Source organism: Oncorhynchus kisutch, unplaced genomic scaffold (genome assembly GCF_002021735.2).
Source record: "Oncorhynchus kisutch isolate 150728-3 unplaced genomic scaffold, Okis_V2 Okis07a-Okis12b_hom, whole genome shotgun sequence".
NCBI lineage: Eukaryota > Metazoa > Chordata > Actinopteri > Salmoniformes > Salmonidae > Oncorhynchus > Oncorhynchus kisutch.
Genome location: NW_022261984.1, coordinates 13,638,747 through 13,662,274, shown reverse-complemented (window position 1 = coordinate 13,662,274; position 23,528 = coordinate 13,638,747). Strand labels below are relative to the sequence as shown.

Genomic DNA, 23,528 nt, shown 5'->3' with positions numbered 1-23,528 from the left:
TGTTTTTTTTCTCTCATCAATCTACACACCATACCTCATAATGACACCACAATGCCCCATAATGACATCACAATGCCCCATAATTACATCACAATACCCCATAATGACATCACAATGCCCCATAATGACATCACAATGCCCCATAATGACAACACAATGCCCCATAATGACAACACATTACCCCATAATGACATCACATTACCCCATAATGACATCACAACACCCCATAATGACATCACATTACCCCATAACGACATCACAACACCCCATACTGACATCACATTACCCCATAATGACATCATATTACCCCATAATGACATCACATAATGACAAAGCGTGAACAGGTTTAAGACATTTTGGCAATGAAAATAAAACTACTGAAATATCACATTTACATAAGACCCTTTACAGCAATTACAGCCGTCTTGGGTATGAGGCTACAAGCTTGGCACACCTGTATTTGGGGAGTTTCTCCCATTCTTCTCTGCAGATCCTCTCAAATTCTGTCAGGTTGGATGGGGAGCGTCGATGCACAGCTATTTTCAGGTCTCTCCAGAGATGTTCGATCGGGTTCAAGTCCGGGCTCTGGCTGGGTCACTCAAGGACATTCAGAGACTTGTCTCGAAGCCACTCCTGCGTTGTCTTGGCTGTGTGCTTAGGGTCGTTGTTCTGTTGGAAGGTGAACCTTCACCCCAGTCTGAGGTCCAGAGCGCTCTGTAGCAGGTTTTCATCAAGGATCTCTGTACTTTGCTCTGTTCATCTTTCCCTCAATCCTGACTAGTCTCTCAGTTCCTGCCTCTGAAAACCATCCCCACAGCTTGATGCTGCCACCACCATGCTTCACCGTAGGGATGGTGCCAGGTTTCCTCCAGACGTGACGCTTAGCATTCAGGGCAAAGAGTTCAATCTTGCTTTCATCAGACCAGAGAATATTGTTTCTCGTGGTCTGAGAGTCCTTTAAGTGCCTTTAATTCCTTTGACCTCGTGGCTTGGTTTTTGCTCTGTCAACTGTGGGACCTTACATAGACAGGTGTGTGCCTTTCCAAATCATGTCCAATCAATCAATTGAATTTACCAAAGGTGGACTCCAATCAAGTTGTAGAAACATCTCAAGGATGATCAATGGAAATAGGATTCACCTGAGCTCCATTTGGAGTCTCATAGCAAAGGGTCTGAATACTGACATAAATAAGGTATCTCTGTTTTTTATTTTGAATACATTTGCTAACATTTCAAAAAAACTGTTTTTGCTTCGTCACTGTGGGGTATTGTGATGTCACTATGGGGTATTGTGATGTCACTGTGGGGTATTGTGATGTCACTGTGGGGTATTGTGATGTCACTGTGGGGTATTGTGATGTCACTATGGGGTATTGTGTGTAGATTGATGAATTTTTTAAATCCATTTTCGAATATGGCTGTAATGAAACAAAGTGTGTAAAACGTCAAGGGGTCTGAATACTTTCCAAATGCCCTGTATATAGTGAACTACTACCCTATGGGCCCTGGTCAAGAGTAGTGCACTATATAGGGAATAGGGTGTTTCATTCAAAAAGGTGCACCCTCTTAGCCTGGTCCAAGGTCTGTTTGTAAAGGACCATAACAGGAAGTGGTCCCCCTCTTAGCCTGGTCCCAGATCTGTTTGTAAAGAACCATAACAGGAAGTGGTCCCCCTCTTAGCCTGGTCCCAGATCTGTTTGTAAAGGACCATAACAGGAAGTGGTCCACTCTTAGCCTGGTCCCAGATCTGTTTGTAAAGGACCATAACAGGAAGTGGTCCACTCTTAGCCTGATCCCAGATCTGTTTGTAAAGAACCATAACAGGAAGTGGTCCCCTCTTAGCCTGGTCCCAGACCTGTTTGTAAAGAACCATAACAGGAAGTGGTCCCCCTCTTAGCCTGGTCCCAGATCTGTTTGTAAAGGACCATAACAGGAAGTGGTCCCCCCTCTTAGCCTGGTCCCAGATCTGTTTGTAAAGGACCATAACAGGAAGTGGTCCCCCTCTTAGCCTGGTCCCAGATCTGTTTGTAAAGGACCATAACAGGAAGTGGTCCCCCTCTTAGCCTGGTCCCAGATCTGTTTGTAAAGAACCATAACAGGAAGTGGTCCCCCTCTTAGCCTGGTCCCAGATCTATTTGTAAGGCTAAGAGTGGAGGCTAGTCCACCCTCTCTCCTTTACATCCCTGTTCTCCTCTCCAAGCCAATCTCCAGGTTTAGTGTTGCACAATTCCCCTAATTCTGAATCTCCCTATCCAGGCTTCAGATTCAGGACTGTTCTGAATCTCCCTGGTCAGGTTTCACCTTCAGGACTGTTCTGAATCTCCCTGGTCAGGTTTCAGCTTCAGGACTGTTCTGAATCTCCCTGGTCAGGTTTCAACTTCAAGACTGTTCTGAATCTCTCTAGCCAGGTTTCAGCTCCAGGACAGTTCTGAATCTCTCTAGCCAGGCATCAGCTTCAGGACCGTTCTGAATCTCTCTAGCCAGGTTTCAGCTTGAGGTCTGTTCTGAATCTGAAGTCCTGTTTCAGAAACATTCCGAACATGGTTCCAACAGGAACACAACATGGTTCCATGAGGAAATTGGGAGTCCACCCCTCTTAAATTAGACTCAATTTTCTAAAGCGATCACCCCTATCAAATTGTTCTGTTTGGCTCAGTTGGTAGAACATGGCACTTGTAACACCAGGGTTGCGGGTTGGATTCCCGCTGGGATCACCCATAGTTTCTACACGCTACTGTAAGTGTTTGTTTCTAGCTTTGAGACTATTAACCCTTCGATCTAATTAGCATAATAATAATAATAATAATAAAAAATCCTCATACAAATCTGTCCGTTTATAAGCATGAGATATCTGTTGTTTTGTATCAGTCCACAGCATCCTCTGATGTCACACTTCTGCATCTGCAGTGAAAGAGATCGAGCATTTGTTTGTTTCCCCGAACGGTTTGGGACCAACAAGCGTCTTGGGCCCAACAAGCGTCTTGGGCCCAACAAGCGTCTTGGGCCCAACAAGCGTCTTGGGCCCAACAAGCGTCTTGGGACCAACAGGCGTCTTGGGACCAACAGGCGTCTTGGGACCAACAGGCGTCTTGGGACCAACAGGCGTCTTGGGTCCAACAAGCGTCCTGGGCCCAACAAACGTCCTGGGCCCAACAAGCGTCCTGGGCCCAACAAGCGTCCTGGGCCCAACAAGCGTCCTGGGCCCAACAAGCGTCCTGGGCCCAACAAGCGTCCCCCCCCCGTCCCCCCCCGTCTGAAGTCGGGCAAAAGTAGATCTGCCAACTTCTGTCTGTAGTGTCCCAACAGTTTGGCTTAGAGACTAATTTGTGGAGAGGTGAGAGACTTTCACCAACATGTCGGTTTTGTTCTAGGCCTCCCACTGGTCTCAAAAAAGAAAATTTTCCCAGGAATTTCCCAAACCAACTCAACCCTACCTACCAGGCCAGCCTACAGACAGTAAGGCATGCTGCCATTCTGCCAGCGTAGGCAGGTGGGAGTGTTTGTACAGGCTGAAACGCTTGACTCGTTAGCATTTAGCTAGCATCCACTATGGGAATCCCCATAGTGTTAGCATACCGCTAATTTGGCTATTAAAAAAAACAAAATCCATTAATTCGCAGTAATACCGTATAGCTCCGGTATGGCACAACGATGATATAAAGGTATTAAAATCTGGATACCGTTGACCCCCCCTCCTACAGTGATCACATCCATCACCTACTGAAGCGCCTACATCAGTGCGTCGGCCATGTTGCTGTTCTGCCCTCCCCCCTCCCCTCCGAAGCATCTACATCAGTGCGTCGGCCATGTTACTGTTCTGCCCTCCCCCCTCCCCTCCGAAGCATCTACATCAGTGCGTCGGCCATGTTGCTGTTCTGCCCTCCCCCCTCCCCTCCGAAGCATCTACATCAGTGCGTCGGCCATGTTGCTGTTCTGCCAACGTAAACACGTGGTCTTGGAGTGTTTGTACAGGTGAGACGACTGGCTGAAACGTTTGCCGCACTTGAGGCAGGCGTACGGTTTCTCCCCAGTGTGGACTCTGATGTGTTTCTTACAGTCGGTCAGAGTGAGGAAAGTCTTACAGCAGATTCGGCAGGCGTACTTCCTGGCTCCTTCCACCACCAGGACGTTGTGTTCGGACAGGGCCTTCTTACACTTGGAGAGGACGTCGGCAGAGGCACGGGTCAGCTGGGGGCGAGGGTGTGGGGCGGACGAGGACGAGGTGGGTGGGCCTGACTCGTAACCTCCCGAACCGTTCAGAAGCAGGGGTCCCCCTTCCCCAAGACTGGAGGAAGACAGGGCGTCTTGGAGATGAACGACCCCTGTTTCTCCTCCTCCTCCTCCGCCCACGTTGTCGTTTTTAGGTGCGATGCGGCGGTATCCAGGGAAGCCCAGGGAGCTCCCCCGAGAGGCGCGGGCCAGGGAGTGCAGACCCAGGCTGGAGCGCTGGAAGTCCAGAGAAAATGGATCTGGGAACCCTCTGGAGTTTCCCAGTCCGTCATGCAGGGGACGCAGGAAGAGCGAATCGGCGTCTGTAGAGAATCCCCCGAGACCGTCGCCACCCAGCAGGTGCAGGTGGTTGGCCGACCCGGGACGGAGCATCGAGGCGGAGTTATTGGTTCCAGAGTGTTCCGGGCTCAGCAGGAAGCCATGTGTCGCTGCCATCGCCTCGCCGGCCGTCGTGTTGAGGAGGTCGTCGTCCCCGGCATCGACCCCCGACCCCCCGCTTCCGAAGACCTTGGCGCCGAGGAAGCTAGAAATCCTAAAACCAGACTTCCCATCAAGATGGTTACCAAAACCACCGCCAATCCCACTACCGAGACCGCCTTTGAGCAGGAGCTGGGAACTGGGTTGAAGAAGCTGTTGGTCAGAGGAGGAGAGACTACGGTCGCTGCTCTGTGGGCTCAGTTCTACCTTCTCCTCCTCCCCTCCTCCTCCTCTTCCTCTTCCAGGTCCCAGCTGGTCGCTACCCCGGATGGTGATGTCATCAGCTGGCTCTGGGGAGCTCAGAGGCTCACACTTGACCACCACCTGGAGGAGAGGAGAGGAGAGAGAGGAGGAGAGAGAGGAGGGGTGGGGAGGAGAGGAGGGGAGGAGAGAGAAGAGGAGAGAAGAAGATACAGGAGGAGATGAGGAGAGGAGAGGAGAGAAGAGGGTAGGAGAGAGAAGATAGGAGAGGAGGAGAGAGAAGAGGAGAGAGAAGAGGAGAGGAGAGAGGAAGATTGAGGAGGGGAGAGGAGGAGAAGATAGGAGAGGAGGAGAGAGAAGAGGAGAGAGGAGGGGAGAGGAGAGAGAGGAGGAGAAGAGGAGGACAGGACAGGAGGAGTGATGAAAGAGGAGAGGAGAGAGAAGAACAGGAGGAGATGAAGAGAGAAGAGAGGAAAGGAGGAGAAGATAGGGGAGGAGAGAGGAGGAGAGAGACAGACAGACATGAAGGAGGACAACAGGATATGATCCATTACTTTATCCAAGGTTGGGTTTAAACCCTTTATTTAACCAAAGGTAAAATATTAATTAATACTAGACAGTTGTTTCATAGATTGCTCTTTAAATGGGGAAGTATTCGTCCCAAATGGCACCCTATAACCTGAGCAATGAGCCCATGTCGAAAGTAGTGCATTATGGGTCCTGGTCTAAAGTAGTGCATTATGGGTCCTGGTCTAAAGTAGTGCACTATGGGTCCTGGTCAACAGTAGTCCACTATGGGTCCTGGTCAACAGTAGTGCACTATGGGTCCTGGTCAACAGTAGTCTACTATGGGGCCTGGTCAACAGTAGTCCACTATTGGTCCTGGTCAACAGTAGTCTACTATGGGTCCTGGTCAACAGTAGTCTACTATGGGTCCTGGTCAACAGTAGTGCACTATGGGTCCTGGTCAACAGTAGTCCACTATGGGCACCTGGTCAACAGTAGTCCACTATGGGTCCTGGTCAACAGTAGTCCACTATGGGCACCTGGTCAACAGTAGTCCACTATGGGTCCTGGTCAACAGTAGTCCACTATGGGCACCTGGTCAACAGTAGTCCACTATGGGTCCTGGTCAACAGTAGTCCACTATGGGTCCTGGTCAACAGTAGTCCACTATGGGTCCTGGTCAACAGTAGTCCACTATGGGTCCTGGTCAACAGTAGTCCACTATTGGTCCTGGTCAACAGTAGTCCACTATTGGTCCTGGTCAACAGTAGTCCACTATAGGTCCTGGTCAACAGTAGTGCACTATAGGACCTGGTCAACAGTAGTGCACTATGGGTCCTGGTCAACAGTAGAGCACTATGGGGCCTGGTCAACAGTAGTCCACTATGGGTCCTGGTCAACAGCAGTCCACTATGGGTCCTGGTCAACAGTAGTGCACTATGGGTCCTGGTCAACAGTAGTCCACTATGTGTCCTGGTCAACAGTAGTCCACTATTGGTCCTGGTCAACAGTAGAGCACTATGGGTCCTGGTCAACAGTAGTGCACTATGGGTCCTGGTCAACAGTAGTCCACTATGTGTCCTGGTCAACAGTAGTCCACTATTGGTCCTGGTCAACAGTAGAGCACTATGGGTCCTGGTCAACAGTAGAGCACTATGGGTCCTGGTCAACAGTAGTCCACTATTGGTCCTGGTCAACAGTAGAGCACTATGGGGCCTGGTCAACAGTAGTCCACTATTGGTCCTGGTCAACAGTAGTCCACTATGTGTCCTGGTCAACAGTAGTGCACTATGGGTCCTGGTCAACAGTAGAGCACTATGGGCACCTGGTCAACAGTAGTGCACTATGTGTCCTGGTCAACAGTAGTGCACTATGGGTACTGGTCAACAGTAGTGCACTATGGGTCCTGGTCAACAGTAGTCCACTATAGAGGGAATAAGGGGATATTTGGGATGCAAATGAAGTATTTCCTGTTGAAATGTCATTACCTGTCCCTGTTGCTCCCGTACTTCCTCTTCCTCCTCTTCCTCCGTTATCTTCACCTCCACCCCATCACCATGGTGACTCCCCCCATCCAGGGACTCCTTCCCGACACCCCCCTCCTCCGCCATCCCTTGCTCCTCCCCTTCGCAGCGTCCGCCGTCCGATTGGCTGGGCATCTGGGAGTCATCCTGGGACACGCCCCCTACTAGGCCGGTGATCGCCGCGTCCAGTCTGGCCTCCTCCCCCGTCTTGTGGGAGTCGGGGGAGAGTAGTCCCACTTCCTCATCCCCGTGGGTTCCGGAGGGGCGGGGCCTCTGCCTGGGCCTGTCCTCAGATAGGCTAAAGCTCAGGGAGGGCTTTCTCTTGTGGAAACGTCGAATGGGGAAGGAAGCTTTGTGCTCCACTACACCACTAATGCTAACACCATCGCTACCACCCCTTAGCCCATCCTCCTCCACCTCGCCCAGGGCAGAGCTCACCAGGCTTAGACCCAGCTGCTGCAGCAGGAACGACCGCTGGAGCCTGGACGTAGCAGCGTTAGCCGCTAGGTTAGCGTTAGCCTCTTGGTTAGCGTTAGCGGCTAGGTTAGCGGCTAACTCGGCAGTTGCCTGCTGCTGCCTCAGTCTCTGCTGTTCTGCGTGGGTGTGTTGGCGGTGTTGTGTGGCCCGGTGGTCTGCCGGCGGGGGCATGGTGCGGGTGGTCAGGTAGTGCTTACAGGCCTTGACTACGGCATTCAGGTGGAGGTGAGAGGCAGCTAGCAGCACGTCCATCACGTTGCTCTCTCCTAGCATCAGGGTGGAGGTGTACATCATGTCCACCAGGGCAGCAAACGCCTCCGCTGTCACCACCTGCAGTAACACATCACCATCATCATCATCACCACCACCTGTTGTAGAATCATCATCATCATCACCGCCTGCAGTTACACACATCATCATCATCACCATCATCATCACCACCTGTTGTAGACTCATCATCATCATCCTCATCACCCCTGTTGTAAACTCATCATCCTCATCACCCCTGTTATAGACTCATCATCCTCATCACCCGTAATAGACTCATCATCCTCATAACCCATTAGATGCATCATCCTCATCACCCCTGTTATAAACTCATCATCCTCATCACCCCTGTTGTAAACTCATCATCCTCATCCCCCCTGTTATAGACTCATCATCCTCATCACCCGTAATAGACTCATCATCCTCATCACCCGTTAGACGCATCATCCTCATCACCCCTGTTATAGACTCATCATCCTCATCACGCCTGTTATAGACTCATAATCCTCATCACCCCTGTTATAAACTCATCATCCTCATCACCCCTGTTATAAACTCATCATCCTCATCACCCCTGTTGTAAACTCATCATCCTCATCACGCCTGTTATAGACTCATCATCCTCATCACCCGTAATAGACTCATCATCCTCATCACCCGTTAGACGCATCATCCTCATCACCCCTGTTATAGACTCATCATCCTCATCACGCCTGTTATAGACTCATCATCCTCATCACGCCTGTTATAGACTCATCATCCTCATCACCCGTAATAGACTCATCATCCTCATCACCCGTTAGACTCATCATCCTCATCACCCGTTAGACTCATCATCCTCATCACCCCTGTTATAAACTCATCATCCTCATCACACCTGTTAACGTATCATCCTCATCACCCCTGTTAACTCATAATCATCACCCCTGTTTATAAACTCATCATCCCTGATATAGACTCATCATCCTCATCACCCGTCAACTCATAATCATCACCCGTTATAAACTCATCCTCATCACCCGTTATGAAATCATCATCCTCATCACCCGTTATAGACACATCATCATCACCCGTAATAGACTCATCATCCTCATCACCCGTTATGAAATCATCCTCATCACCCCTGTTATAAAATCATCCTCCTCATCACCCCTGTTATAAACTCATCCTCATCACCCGTAATAGACTCATCATCCTCATCACCCCTGTTATAAAATCATCCTCCTCATCACCCGTTATAGACTCATCATCTTCATCAACCGTTACTCATCATCCTCATCACCCCTGTTATAAACTCATCCTCATCACCCCTGTTATAAACTCATCTTAATCATCACCACCTTCATCATCCTCACCTCGCTGTCCAGTTGTATCATGTTCATGCTGGCGTCTCCCTGGGCGACGGTGAACAGGGCTCTGAAGTGAGTGCTGCAAGCCGCCAGCACCGAGCGGTGGGCCTTAAAATGGCGGCTGCCCACCACAATGACACAGTCACACAGCTGGCTGTGGACGCGCTGGTAGTTCAGCTGCTGGAAGACCTATAATAACAATATGAATCACGTGTGGCTCAGTCGCTAGCTAGAGCACGGCTCGTGGGTTCGATTCCCGCTGAGGCCACGTGTACATGTGAAAATGTAGGAACGCGCTACTTTAAGTCGCTTCAGATAAAGGTGTCTGCCAAATGGTCTATATATTATGTTATTATGAATACAATACACTTTATTGTTAGAGCGTTTTCTTTTTCATTTACTGACAGAAATCATAAAGTTGATTGCATTTTACCTGGTTGAAGTGGCCCGGGAAGTCCATGACCTGCAGGGAAGGAGGGGGAGAAGGGGAGAGGAGAGAGGGGGGAGAGAAGGGGAAGGAGGGGGAGAGAATGGGAAGGAGGGGGAGAAGGGGAGAGGAAGGGATGGGGAGAGGAAGGGAGGGGGAGAAGGGAAGGGGGAGGGTAGGAGGGAGAAGGGGGGAGAGAAGAGAGGGGGGGAGAGAAGGGGAAGGAGGGAGAAGGGAGGAAAGGGGAGGAAGGAAAGGGGAGGACGGGGGGAGGGAGGGGAGGACGGGGGGAGGGAGGAAAGGGGGGGGGGGGGGAAAGGGGGGAGGGAAAAACAGGGTTGTAAAAAAAAAATCTGTTAAATATGAGGAAAATTAAGTCCTCTTGAGGTAATCTTCCTGACAAAAATCTTTGATTGATTAATAATAAATTATCTTTAAATTGACTGTCAGTGGAGGGGACATTACAGTAGACTACGGTCAATGCTTTGAATATTACACGCTGTAGAAGGGCAGTAGCTACACTAGTTATCACAATTAATTCGTTGAATATATTAAGAAATAGATAATAGATGCCTTGTTGAAGTTATTGCATAGGCTATTTCACGGTTAAGTGAAAGTGGGGAACTAGTAACGATATTGATGAGAATATGTTAAACATGTGTGAAATGAAAGCCAGTATGTCTATGCGAAGACATTAGTCAAAGTACATGCAAGGAAACTGTACAGTTTGACGTCTAGACAGCTAACTAACTAAATAACTTGTGATATGTTAGCCAAGCCGATCAGAGAGACTCTCCCCCTCCCCAGTCTGGTGAATACTATCATTGCTAAGCCAAGCTAAACTAAGCTAAGCCAAACTAAGCTAAGCCAAACTAAGTCAAGCTAAACTAAGCTAAGCCAAGCTAAGCTAAACTAATCAAAGCCAAGCTAACTAGCAAGTCAGCAACTGAATATCCAGTTATCTAGCTAGTTAGCTACTTGCTAACTTTTGAGAAAGGCTCTGTTATAAGAAATAACAGTGTAACACACAGCGATTTGCGGTGAAGTAGCTTAGCTAGCATTTTTTGTTTTGTTTATAATAACAACCAAGGAGAACAACATCAGCTCATCGAAGTATAATTAATATGTTTGCTCGCTTAGGTGTACGGCTACAATGGCTAATGCTAACTACCTATTATTATTAGCTAATGCTAACTACCTATTATTATTAGCTAATGCTAACTACCTATTATTATTAGCTAATGCTAACTACCTATTATTATTAGCTAATGCTAACTACCTAGATAGATTTGCTTAACGTTATTATTATTAACAGCTGTCAAGTTTCATCCCCTAGAAAGCAGCAAAGCAAAAAATGCAACATTGATATAACATAAATAAAACAATAAACATGATGATATATAATACAAATAAACAGTCTAAGCTAGCATGCTAATGTTAGCCGTCGGTTACCTTGTTTGTGTTGTCGGTGCTACTCCACGGGTCAGGGTGGACGGACGGGGTTCATCAAGTCCACTAGACCGGACAGAAGGAGGACTACCGACGGCTAGACGGCTCTTCATGGACCGCTATAACGCTTCTCCGGGTGCTCATAGTCAATATGTGGACACCCGTTGTCCGACTAGGTTAAAACCCCCTCCAAAAAAGGACACAGACAACACAGCTAAATAGCTATGACTCCATGTTGTTATCTAAACGAATCTAAATTTAGTTTTTAACCCAAAGAGGGTCTTCTCAGGGAGGGGGTGCGGTGGCTGGAGATAGATGGTTGATGTCCCCCCCCCCTCCAAAAAGGACACAGACAACAACACAGCTAAATAGCTACGACTCCATTTAGTTACTTTGAAATAATCTAAATGTAGGTTTTGTTTTACCCCCCAAAAACAGGGTCTTTTCAGGGAGGGGGTGCGGTGGCTGGAGGTTTCCTCTACTCCCAGACTCTGTAGGTGGCGCTACACTCCTATCAGCGCACCGTGTTAATGAGTTGGAGTACCACTCCTCGCCATCGGGTGTCGCTGTTGGTTTTTGTGTGTGTGTGTGTAGAGGGTGAATATATTTCCGTTTTGTTTTTTTAAGGTCCGCTGACTGACAACAAACATGGATGCCAACTGCACATTGGTTTGCTGTGAAGAGGAGAGAGAAGACGATAAAGCTGTTATTGGTAAATATGACTATTTATGTTACAGACGAATTATTCATTTTAAATACAAGATTGCAATTTTACGCGTCTCCAAGAATTTACAACACGTAAATCCACTCTGTTCCGTAGTACACGTGGGTGCGCTCATGTTAACGCAGTGACGTTAATTTTATTTATTTATTTATTTATTTTACCTTTTATTTAACCAGGTAGGCAAGTTGAGAACAAGTTCTCATTTACAATTGCGACCTGGCCAAGATAAAGCAAAGCAGTTCGACAGATAAAACGACACAGAGTTACACATGGAGTAAAAACAAACATACAGTCAATAATGCAGTATAAACAAGTCTATATACAATGTGAGCAAATGAGGTGAGAAGGGAGGTAAAGGCAAAAAAGGCCATGATGGCAAAGTAAATACAATATAGCAAGTAAAATACTGGAATGGTAGTTTTGCAATGGAAGAATGTGCAAAGTAGAAATAAAAAATTATGGGGTGCAAAGGAGCAAAATAAATAAATCAATTAAAATTAAATACAGTTGGGAAAGAGGTAGTTGTTTGGGCTAAATTATAGGTGGGCTATGTACAGGTGCAGTAATCTGTGAGCTGCTCTGACAGTTGGTGCTTAAAGCTAGTGAGGGAGATAAGTGTTTCCAGTTTCAGAGATTTTTGTAGTTCGTTCCAGTCATTGGCAGCAGAGAACTGGAAGGAGAGGCGGCCAAAGAAAGAATTGGTTTTGGGGGTGACTAGAGAGATATACCTGCTGGAGCGTGTGCTACAGGTGGGAGATGCTATGGTGACCAGCGAGCTGAGATAAGGGGGGACTTTACCTAGCAGGGTCTTGTAGATGACATGGAGCCAGTGGGTTTGGCGACGAGTATGAAGCGAGGGCCAGCCAACGAGAGCGTACAGGTCGCAATGGTGGGTAGTATATGGGGCTTTGGGTTTGGGGAGGTACCTGGTAGGTTCATTGATAATTTGTGTGAGATTGAGGGCATCAAGTTTAGATTGTAGGATGGCTGGGGTGTTAAGCATGTTCCAGTTTAGGTCGCATAATAACATCGGGATTTTGTCATTGAAGTCCTTTGTCTACTTCCCAAGAGTCAAATTAACTAATGCATACAATTTGTTTATGTAGTTAAGAGGTAGTTTTGCTAGCCAATGCTAACTAGCTTAATAATGACTGGAAGTCTGTGGAATCTATTAGCGTGCTAGCAGTTACCATAGACTACCAGTCATTGCGCTAAAGCTATCGAATTGCACGCAGAGACATTGGCTAAGATTCAATAAACGTTAGACGGGTGATATTATTTAATTTTGAGTTAACTTTTAGTCCCTGAAAAAGAAAGTTAAAGAAACAATTGATTTATCTTGCACGTTCAACCATAGTTAGCCAGCAGAGCCGATCCATTTGCTGACTGCTACTCTAGGGTAAGACAGCATTCCTATATAGATTAAGACACAGCAGAGCCTGTGTGAGATGTGGCTCGGTAAACATAACTCAATCCAGGGATGAGAAAAATGAGTTGTACTCCAAATTGGCTTATAGAGCCCCACAGTGGTGTCATTAATACCCATAAAACCTAGCGGTTAAACAGGGACATGGTTCCAATTCTTTAATAAAAAATAAATGAGAAATGAATGGTGGAAAAACGATTGGAACCATTTCCCTGTTCTGACCATTCGGTTTTATGGCTATTATGACTCATACTATTATGACTCATACTATTATGACTCATCTTCTCATACTACAGTTGAGAAGATTGAACAACTGCCGCTTCGTCCCCATGCTGGGTAGCAGAAGCCACGGCAGCCATTTTGGAATGGCAGTGTTAGCCAATCAGCTAATTTGTTGTGCAGCTGTAAGCAGGCGGGTCAGATCTGCTGGCTACCATACAGTATATTCCATATATAGCTGTAAGCAGGCGGGTCAGATCTGCTGGCTACCATACAGTATATTCCATATATAGCTGTAAGCAGGCGGGTCAGATCTGCTGGCTACCATACAGTATATTCCATATATAGCTGTAAGCAGGCGGGTCAGATCTGCTGGTTACCATACAGTGTATTCCATATATAGCTGTAAGCAGGCGGGTCAGATCTGCTGGCTACCATACAGTATATTCCATATATAGCTGTAAGCAGGCGGGTCAGATCTGCTGGTTACCATACAGTATATTCCATATATAGCTGTAAGCAGGCGGGTCAGATCTGCTGGCTACCATACAGTATATTCCATATATAGCTGTAAGCTGGCGGGTCAGATCTGCTGGCTACCATACAGTGTATTCCATATATAGCTGTAAGCAGGCGGGTCAGATCTGCTGGCTACCATACAGTGTATTCCATATATAGCTGTAAGCAGGCGGGTCAGATCTGCTGGCTACCATACAGTGTATTCCATATATAGCTGTAAGCAGGCGGGTCAGATCTGCTGGCTACCATACAGTATATTCCATATATAGCTGTAAGCAGGCGGGTCAGATCTGCTGGCTACCATACAGTATATTCCATATATAGCTGTAAGCAGGCGGGTCAGATCTGCTGGCTACCATACAGTATATTCCATATATAGCTGTAAGCAGGCGGGTCAGATCTGCTGGTTACCATACAGTGTATTCCATATATAGCTGTAAGCAGGCGGGTCAGATCTGCTGGCTACCATACAGTATATTCCATATATAGCTGTAAGCAGGCGGGTCAGATCTGCTGGTTACCATACAGTATATTCCATATATAGCTGTAAGCAGGCGGGTCAGATCTGCTGGCTACCATACAGTATATTCCATATATAGCTGTAAGCTGGCGGGTCAGATCTGCTGGCTACCATACAGTGTATTCCATATATAGCTGTAAGCAGGCGGGTCAGATCTGCTGGCTACCATACAGTGTATTCCATATATAGCTGTAAGCAGGCGGGTCAGATCTCCTGGCTACCATACAGTATATTCCATATATAGCTGTAAGCAGGCGGGTCAGATCTGCTGGCTACCATACAGTATATTCCATATGCAGGCGGGTCAGATCTCCTGGCTACCATCAAATCAAATACCATGCAGTGTATTCACGAATACCGTCGTGTCGTCAGCGAACTTGATGATGGAGTTGGAACTGTTTGAGGCCAGTCAGTCGTGGGTATACAAGGACTTCAGGAGGGGCCTGAGGACGCACCCTTGTGGGGCCCCAGTGTTGAGGAGGTAATGTTTCCTACCTTCACCACCTGGGGTTGGCCAGTCAGTCGTGGGTATACAGGGACTTCAGGAGGGGCCTGAGGACGCACCCTTGTGGGGCCCCGCTGTTGAGGAGGTAATGTTTCCTACCTTCACCACCTGGGGTTGGCCAGTCAGTCGTGGGTATACAGGGACTTCAGGAGGGGCCTGAGGACGCACCCTTGTGGGGCCCCAGTGTTGAGGAGGTAATGTTTCCTACCTTCACCACCTGGGGTTGGCCAGTCAGTCGTGGGTATACAGGGACTTCAGGAGGGGCCTGAGGACGCACCCTTGTGGGGCCCCGGTGTTGAGGTAATGTTTCCTACCTTCACCACCTGGGGTTGGCCAGTCAGTCGTGGGTATACAGGGACTTCAGGAGGGGCCTGAGGACGCATCCTTGTGGGGCCCCGGTGTTGAGGAGGTAATGTTTCCTACCTTCACCACCTGGGGTTGGCCAGTCAGTCGTGGGTATACAGGGACTTCAGGAGGGGCCTGAGGACGCATCCTTGTGGGGCCCCGGTGTTGAGAATCAGTGTTGAGGAGGTAATGTTTCCTACCTTCACCACCTGGGGTTGGCCAGTCAGTCGTGGGTATACAGGGACTTCAGGAGGGGCCTGAGGACGCATCCTTGTGGGGCCCCGGTGTTGAGAATCAGTGTTGAGGAGGTAATATTGCCTACCTTCACCGCCTGGGGGGTGGCCCGTCAGGAAGTTCAGGACCCAGTTGCATAGGGAGGAGTTCAGTTACAGGGCCCTGAGCTTTGTGGTGAGCATAGAGGGCACTATGGTATTGAAGGCAGAGCTGTGGTCGATGAAACAGCATCCTCGCACACATATGCATTCATGTCGATCCTCAATCCCCCTCTTTCTCCTCAACAGTTCAGTTCTCTAACGGCACCCTGAGGAACACACAGCAGCTGGACTTCAGCTTCTATAAGAACGTGGACGAGACCAACCCTAGAAAGAAGAACCGACGCATGCTGGTGAGATCACTACGCCTGGTGTAGGGTGACGTTGCCTCTAGAACGCTGATCTTAGATCAGTTTTAGATCTGTACCCAGGAGCAAAACACAGTTGATAAATATGATAAATAAAATTATAAATATTGAGTTTATAAATATTAGACATTTTTGGTAAAACAACATTCCTTCTTCTCTCTGACACGGTCTCCTTCCTGTGTTTTTAAGGCTACTTCTCTCTGACACGGTCTCCTTCCTGTGTTTTTAAGGCTACTTCCTGTGTTTTTAAGGCTACTTCTCTCTGACACGGTCTTCTTTCTGTGTTTTTAAGGCTACTTCTCTCTGACACGGTCTCCTTCCTGTGTGTTTTTAAGGCTACTTCTCTCTGACACGGTCTTCTTCCTGTGTGTTTTTAAGGCTACTTCTCTCTGACACGGTCTTCTTCCTGTGTGTTTTTAAGGCTACTTCTCTCTGACACGGTCTTCTTCCTGTGTGTTTTTAAGGCTACTTCTCTCTGACACGGTCTTCTTCCTGTGTGTTTTTAAGGCTACTTGTCTCTGACACGGTCTCCTTTCTGTGTTTTAGGTTGCAGAATCAGACAGACTCTCCTATGTTGGTAATAACTTTGGAACAGGATCCTTAAAATGCAACAACCTTTGCAAGTAAGTTTTTATTTCAGTGTTATGTCTCTCAGCTGTTTACCAAAACAGTGGCAGGGTGCCCATGTTGTTATTATGTCTCTCAGCTGTTTACCAAAACAGTGGCAGGGTGTCCATGTTGTTATTATGTCTCTCAGCTGTTTACCAAAACAGTGGCAGGGTGTCCATGTTGTTATTATGTCTCTCAGCTGTTTACCAAAACAGTGGCAGGGTGACCATGTTGTTATGTCTTTCAGCTGTTTACCAAAACAGTGGCAGGGTGGCAGTGTTGATATGTCTCTCAGCTGTTTACCAAAACAGTGGCAGGGTGCCAGTGTTGTTATTATGTCTCTCAGCTGTTTACCAAAACAGTGGCAGGGTGGCCATGTTCTTATGTCTCTCAGCTGTTTACCAAAACAGTGGCAGGGTGGCCATGTTGTTATGTCTCAGGTATTATGTCGGGGTGCTGAACAAGGAGACCATGTTGTTATGTCTCAGGTATTATGTCGGGGTGCTGAACAAGGAGATCATGTTGTTATGTCTCAGGTATTATGTCGGGGTGCTGAACAAGGAGACCATGTTGTTATGTCTCAGGTATTATGTCGGGGTGCTGAACAAGGAGACCATGTTGTTATGTCTCAGGTATTATGTCGGGGTGCTGAACAAGGAGACCATGTTGTTATGTCTCAGGTATTATGTCGGGGTGCTGAACAAGGAGACCATGTTGTTATGTCTCAGGTATTATGTCGGGGTGCTGAACAAGGAGACCATGTTGTTATGTCTCAGGTATTATGTTGGGGTGCTGAACAAGGAGACCATGTTGTTATGTCTCAGGTATTATGTCGGGGTGCTGAACAAGGAGACCATGTTGTTATGTCTCAGGTATTATGTCGGGGTGCTGAACAAGGAGACCATGTTGTTATGTCTCAGGTATTATGTCGGGGTGCTGAACAAGGAGACCATGTTGTTATGTCTCAGGTATTATGTCGGGGTGCTGAACAAGGAGACCATGTTGTTATGTCTCAGGTATTATGTCGGGGTGCTGAACAAGGAGACCATGTTGTTATGTCTCAGGTATTATGTCGGGGTGCTGAACAAGGAGACCATGCTGTTATGTCTCAGGTATTATGTCGGGGTGCTGAACAAGGAGACCATGTTGTTATGTCTCAGGTATTATGTCGGGGTGCTGAACAAGGAGACCATGAGGATGGAGGTACACAACGCTCAACTGTTCAACATGCAGCCCGTCATCCCAGGTACGTCATCCCCTATCGGATGAAACCCTTCAGTGTGACAGTCATCCCCTATCAGATAAAACCCTTCAGTGTGACAGTCATCCCAGGTACTGATAAAACCCTTCAGTGTGACAGTCATCCCCTATCAGATGAAACCCTTCAGTGTGACAGTCATCCCCTATCAGATGAAACCCTTCAGTGTGACAGTCATCCCAGGTACTGATAAAACCCTTCACTGTGACAGTCATCCCCTATCAGATGAAACCCTTCAGTGTGACAGTCATCCCCTATCAGATGAAACCCTTCACTGTGACAGTCATCCCCTATCAGATAAAACCCTTCAGTGTGACAGTCATCCCCTATCGGATGAAACCCTTCAGTGTGACAGTCATCCCCTATCGGATGAAACCCTTCAGTGTGACAGTCATCCCCTATCGGATGAAACCCTTCAGTGTGACAGTCATCCCCTATCGGATGAAACCCTTCAGTGTGACAGTCATCCCCTATCGGATGAAACCCTTCAATGTGACAGTCATCCCAGGTACGTCATCCCCTATCAGATAAAACCCTTCAGTGTGACAGTCATCCCCTATCGGATAAAACCCTTCAGTGTGACAGTCATCCCCTATCGGATGAAACCCTTCAGTGTGACAGTACTGGAGTTGGGCTGTTGGGGGGGGACTGGAGTTGGGCAACACTGACCTATACCAATCAAATCTCAGCTCTCCACAAGTACATAGAGGTTGATGTGTGATTGGGTCATCAACTTCTTCTCTTTTAAAAAAACAGTCTGGATGAATGACTGTACAAAATCAAATCAAATGTGTATTTGTCACTTTCGCCCCCAATACAACCTGGTGTCGGTCGACCTTACCGTGAAATGCTGACTGACAAGCCCTTAACCAACAGAACAGTTACGCGCTGCGATCGTGTTGAACTGGAGCGTCGTCTCTCTGACTAACATGTTGTCTGTTTCCCAGGGGAGTCGTCTCTCTACCTGACTAACATGTTGTCTGTTTCCCAGGGGAGTCGTCTCTCTACCTGACTAACATGTTGTCTGTTTCCCAGGGGAGTCGTCTCTCTACCTGACTAACATGTTGTCTGTTTCCCAGGGGAGTCGTCTCTCTACCTGACTAACATGTTGTCTGTTTCCCAGGGGAGTCGTCTCTCTACCTGACTAACATGTTGTCTGTTTCCCAGGGGAGTAGTCTCTCTGACTAACATGTTGTCTGTTTCCCAGGGGAGTCGTCTCTCTACCTGACTAACATGTTGTCTGTTTCCCAGGGGAGTCGTCTCTCTACCTGACTAACATGTTGTCTGTTTCCCGGGGGAGTCGTCTCTCTACCTGCCTAACATGTTGTCTGTTTCCCAGGGGAGTCGTCTCTCTGACTAACATGTTGTCTGTTTCCCAGGGGAGTCGTCTCTCTACCTGACTAACATGTTGTCTGTTTCCCAGGGGAGTCGTCTCTCTACCTGACTAACATGTTGTCTGTTTCCCAGGGGAGTCGTCTCTCTACCTGACTAACATGTTGTCTGTTTCCCAGGGGAGTCGTCTCTCTACCTGACTAACATGTTGTCTGTTTCCCAGGGGAGTCGTCTCTCTACCTGACTAACATGTTGTCTGTTTCCCAGGGGAGTCGTCTCTCTACCTGACTAACATGTTGTCTGTTTCCCAGGGGAGTCGTCTCTCTACCTGACTAACATGTTGTCTGTTTCCCAGGGGAGTCGTCTCTCTACCTGACTAACATGTTGTCTGTTTCCCAGGGGAGTCGTCTCTCTACCTGACTAACATGTTGTCTGTTTCCCAGGGGAGTCGTCTCTCTACCTGACTAACATGTTGTCTGTTTCCCAGGGGAGTCGTCTCTCTACCTGACTAACATGTTGTCTGTTTCCCAGGGGAGTCGTCTCTCTACCTGACTAACATGTTGTCTGTTTCCCAGGGGAGTCGTCTCTCTACCTGACTAACATGTTGTCTGTTTCCCAGGGGAGTCGTCTCTCTACCTGACTAACATGTTGTCTGTTTCCCAGGGGAGTCGTCTCTCTACCTGACTAACATGTTGTCTGTTTCCCAGGGGAGTCGTCTCTCTACCTGACTAACATGTTGTCTGTTTCCCAGGGGAGTCGTCTCTCTACCTGACTAACATGTTGTCTGTTTCCCAGGGGAGTCGTCTCTCTACCTGACTAACATGTTGTCTGTTTCCCAGGGGAGTCGTCTCTCTACCTGACTAACATGTTGTCTGTTTCCCAGGGGAGTCGTCTCTCTACCTGACTAACATGTTGTCTGTTTCCCAGGGGAGTCGTCTCTCTACCTGACTAACATGTTGTCTGTTTCCCAGGGGAGTCGTCTCTCTACCTGACTAACATGTTGTCTGTTTCCCAGGGGAGTCTTCTCTCTACCTGACTAACATGTTGTCTGTTTCCCAGGGGAGTCGTCTCTCTGACTAACATGTTGTCTGTTTCCCAGGGGAGTCGTCTCTCTACCTTACTAACATGTTGTCTGTTTCCCAGGGGAGTCGTCTACAGAGAATGATGCGTCCCAGAACACAGATCTAACATACAGGGAAAAGGTACCTACGTTCATTTCTGTTAAAAATAGAACCCGGAACGTTCTAGAGTTCCGTCAGCCTTGAACATCTCCCCTCCCCTTAGTCTCTAGTTCCAGGGATTAGAGTTTCCCCCAATACTTCCTGTCAGGTTTAAGTGTTGTTCTACTAAATCCACTGCGGGCTACATTATAATCTGCATTTGATCACATCAATCATCAGAATGAATACCTAACCCCCCCCCCCCCCCCCCCCCCCCCCCTACAGGTGGACTCTCTGATCGAGGCGTTTGGTACCAACAAGCAGAAGAGAGCTCTGACCTCCAGGAGACTGAACCAGGTGGGCAGTGAGACCCTGCAGAGCGCTGTAGCAAAGGCTGCCCACTCCATCATAGACCAGAAGGGCCTGGAAGGTAACACCTGTATACCTACCTCCACACACCTACAGTACATTTGGGAAGTATTCAGACCCCTTCTCTTTCTCCACATTTTGTTAAGTTTACAGCCTTTTTTATCCTCAAATCGACACACAATACCCCTTAATGACATCACAATACCCCTTAATGACATCACAATACCCCTCAATGACATCACAATACCCCTTAATGACATCACAATACCCCATAATGACATCACAATACCCCATAATGACATCACAATACCCCTTAATGACATCACAATACCCCTTAATGACATCACAATACCCCTCAATGACATCACAATACCCCATAATGACATCACAATACCCCTTAATGACATCACAATACCCCATAATGACCTCACAATACCCCTTAATGACATCACAATACCCCATAATGACATCACAATACCCCATAATGACATCACAATACCCCATAATGACAAAGCGAAAATGGGTTTAGAAATGTTTGCATATTTATAAAAAATAAACCGAAATAAGTATTGAGACTCTGAATTGAGTTCAGGTGCCTCCTGTTTCCATTGATCATCCTTGAGATGTTTCTACAACATGGAGTCCACCTGTGGTAAATTCAATTGATTGGGAAGGATTTGGAAAGGCACACACCTGTCTATGTAAGGTCCAACAGTTGACAGAGCAAAAACCAAGCCATGTGGTCTGAAGGAATTGTCCGTAGAGCTCCGAGACAGCATTGTGTCGAGGCACAGGTCTGGGGAAGGGTACCACAAACATGTCTGCATCATTGAAGGTCCCCAAGAACACAGTGGCCTCCATCATTCTTAAATGGAAGAAGTTTGGAACCACCAACACCCTTCCTAGAGCTGGACGCCCGGCCACACTGATCAATCTGGGGAGAAGAACCCAATGGTCACTCTGACAGAGTTCCTCTGTGGAGATGGGAGAACCTTCCGGAAGGACAACCATCTCTGCAGCACTCCACCAATCAGGCCTTTATGGTAGAGTGGGCAGGCGGAAGCCACTCCTCAGTAAAAGGCACACGACAGCCCACTTGGAGTTTGCCAAAAGGCACCTAAAGACTCTCAGACCATGAGAAACAAGATTCTCTGGTCTGATGAAACCAAGATTGAACTGTTTGGCCTGAATGCCAAGCGTCAAGTCTGGAGGAAACCTGGCTCCATCCCTACGGTGAAGCATGGTGGTGGCATCATCAGGATGTGGGGATGTTTTTCAGCGGACTGGGAGACTAGTCAGGATCAAGGACAAAGATGAACGGAGTAAAGTATAGATCCTTGATTGAAAACCTGCTACTTGGTATTATGGGGTATTGTGATGTCATTATGGGGTATTGTGATGTCATTATGGGGTTACTGTGATGTCATTATGGGGTTACTGTGATGTCATTATGGGGTTACTGTGATGTCATTATGGGGTTACTGTGATGTCATTATGGGGTTACTGTTATGTCATTATGGGGTTACTGTGATGTCATTATGGGGTTATTGTGATGTCATTATGGGGTACTGTGATGTCATTATGGGTTATTGTGATGTCATTATGGGGTACTGTGATGTCATTATGGGGTTATTGTGATGTCATTATGGGGTTATTGTGATGTCATTATGGGGTTACTGTGATGTCATTATGGGGTTACTGTGATGTCATTATGGGGTTACTGTGATGTCATTATGGGGTTACTGTAATGTCATTATGGGGTTACTGTAATGTCATTATGGGGTTACTGTAATGTCATTATGGGGTTACTGTAATGTCATTATGGGGTTACTGTAATGTCATTATGGGGTTACTGTAATGTCATTATGGGGTTACTGTAATGTCATTATGGGGTTACTGTAATGTCATTATGGGGTTACTGTAATGTCATTATGGGGTTACTGTAATGTCATTATGGGGTTACTGTAATGTCATTATGGGGTTACTGTAATGTCATTATGGGGTTACTGTAATGTCATTATGGGGTTACTGTAATGTCATTATGGGGTTACTGTAATGTCATTATGGGGTTACTGTAATGTCATTATGGGGTTACTGTAATGTCATTATGGGGTTACTGTAATGTCATTATGGGGTTACTGTAATGTCATTATGGGGTTACTGTAATGTCATTATGGGGTTACTGTAATGTCATTATGGGGTTACTGTAATGTCATTATGGTGAGAGGGGAAAAAAACAATTGAATCCATTGTAGAATAAGGCTGTAATGTAACAAAATGTGGAATAAGTCAAGGGGTCTGAATACTTTCTGAAGGACACAGTCAGACCAGAAGACGTACACACACACCTGTACAGTAACACACACACACACACACCTGTACAGTAACACACACACACACACACCTGTACAGTAACACACACACACACACACCTGTACAGTAACACACACACACACACACACCTGTACAGTAACACACACACACACCTGTACAGTAACACACACACACACACACAGTAACACACACACACACACACAGTAACACACACACACACCTGTACAGTAACACACACACACCTGTACAGTAACACACACACACCTGTACAGTAGCACACACACATCTGTACAGTAACACACACACCTGTACAGTAGCACATAGCTGTAACACAGTGAATGTTTCTCCAGCCCTTCAGCAGGAGGTTGTTCAGGCAGAGTCCCAGTCTGAAGTGTCTCATTACCTTCCTCCCTGCTACCCCGACGCCGACACACCTCAACACGTCTACCTGTTTGACGACAGTATCCTTCACCTGGACTGTGTGTGTGTGACTCCAGGTTAAACTGTGTGTGTGTGACTCCAGGTTAAACTGTGTGTGTGTGTGTGACTCCAGGTTAAACCTTGTGTGTGTGTGTGTGTGTGTGTGTGACTCCAGGTTAAACTGTGTGTGTGTGACTCCAGGTTAAACTGTGTGTGTGTGTGTGTGTGACTCCAGGTTAAA

The 23,528-nt window shown here is 47.3% G+C and overlaps 2 protein-coding genes across 2 annotated transcripts in view; one reads left to right on the top strand and one right to left on the bottom strand.

Moving 5' to 3' along the window:
- Nucleotides 1–3,605: 3,605 nt before the first annotated feature.
- On the bottom strand, nucleotides 3,606–11,370 carry LOC109886597 (zinc finger and BTB domain-containing protein 5). Its single transcript, XM_031815053.1, has 5 exons — nucleotides 10,911–11,370; nucleotides 9,465–9,494; nucleotides 9,038–9,220; nucleotides 6,903–7,745; nucleotides 3,606–5,031 (listed from the first exon to the last, which is right to left on the bottom strand). The coding sequence occupies exons 2-5, from the start codon at nucleotides 9,489–9,491 to the stop codon at nucleotides 3,904–3,906; spliced, it is 2,181 nt and encodes a 726-aa protein (XP_031670913.1). The 5' UTR covers nucleotides 9,492–9,494; nucleotides 10,911–11,370; the 3' UTR covers nucleotides 3,606–3,903.
- An 87-nt stretch (nucleotides 11,371–11,457) lies between these two features.
- LOC116360192 (DNA-directed RNA polymerase I subunit RPA49) overlaps nucleotides 11,458–23,528 on the top strand; it is a 27,641-nt gene continuing 15,570 nt past the window's right edge. Inside the window, exons 1-7 of the mRNA XM_031815055.1 lie at nucleotides 11,458–11,619; nucleotides 15,687–15,790; nucleotides 16,352–16,428; nucleotides 17,575–17,660; nucleotides 20,148–20,206; nucleotides 20,450–20,594; nucleotides 23,218–23,328. Of these exons, the coding sequence (XP_031670915.1) occupies nucleotides 11,556–11,619; nucleotides 15,687–15,790; nucleotides 16,352–16,428; nucleotides 17,575–17,660; nucleotides 20,148–20,206; nucleotides 20,450–20,594; nucleotides 23,218–23,328 (646 nt within the window). The 5' untranslated portion in view covers nucleotides 11,458–11,555. The remainder of the gene's footprint in view (nucleotides 11,620–15,686; nucleotides 15,791–16,351; nucleotides 16,429–17,574; nucleotides 17,661–20,147; nucleotides 20,207–20,449; nucleotides 20,595–23,217; nucleotides 23,329–23,528) is intronic.

Coding starts and splice junctions, on each gene's coding strand:
- LOC109886597 (XM_031815053.1), bottom strand. CDS start 9,491: ATGGACTTCCCGGGCCACTTCAACCAG. Junction 9,221..9,464: donor TCCCGGGCCACTTCAACCAG/GTAAAATGCAAT, acceptor TTGTTATTATAG/GTCTTCCAGCAGCTGAACTA. Junction 5,032..6,902: donor TACGGGAGCAACAGGGACAG/GTAATGACATTT, acceptor CCTCTCCTCCAG/GTGGTGGTCAAGTGTGAGCC.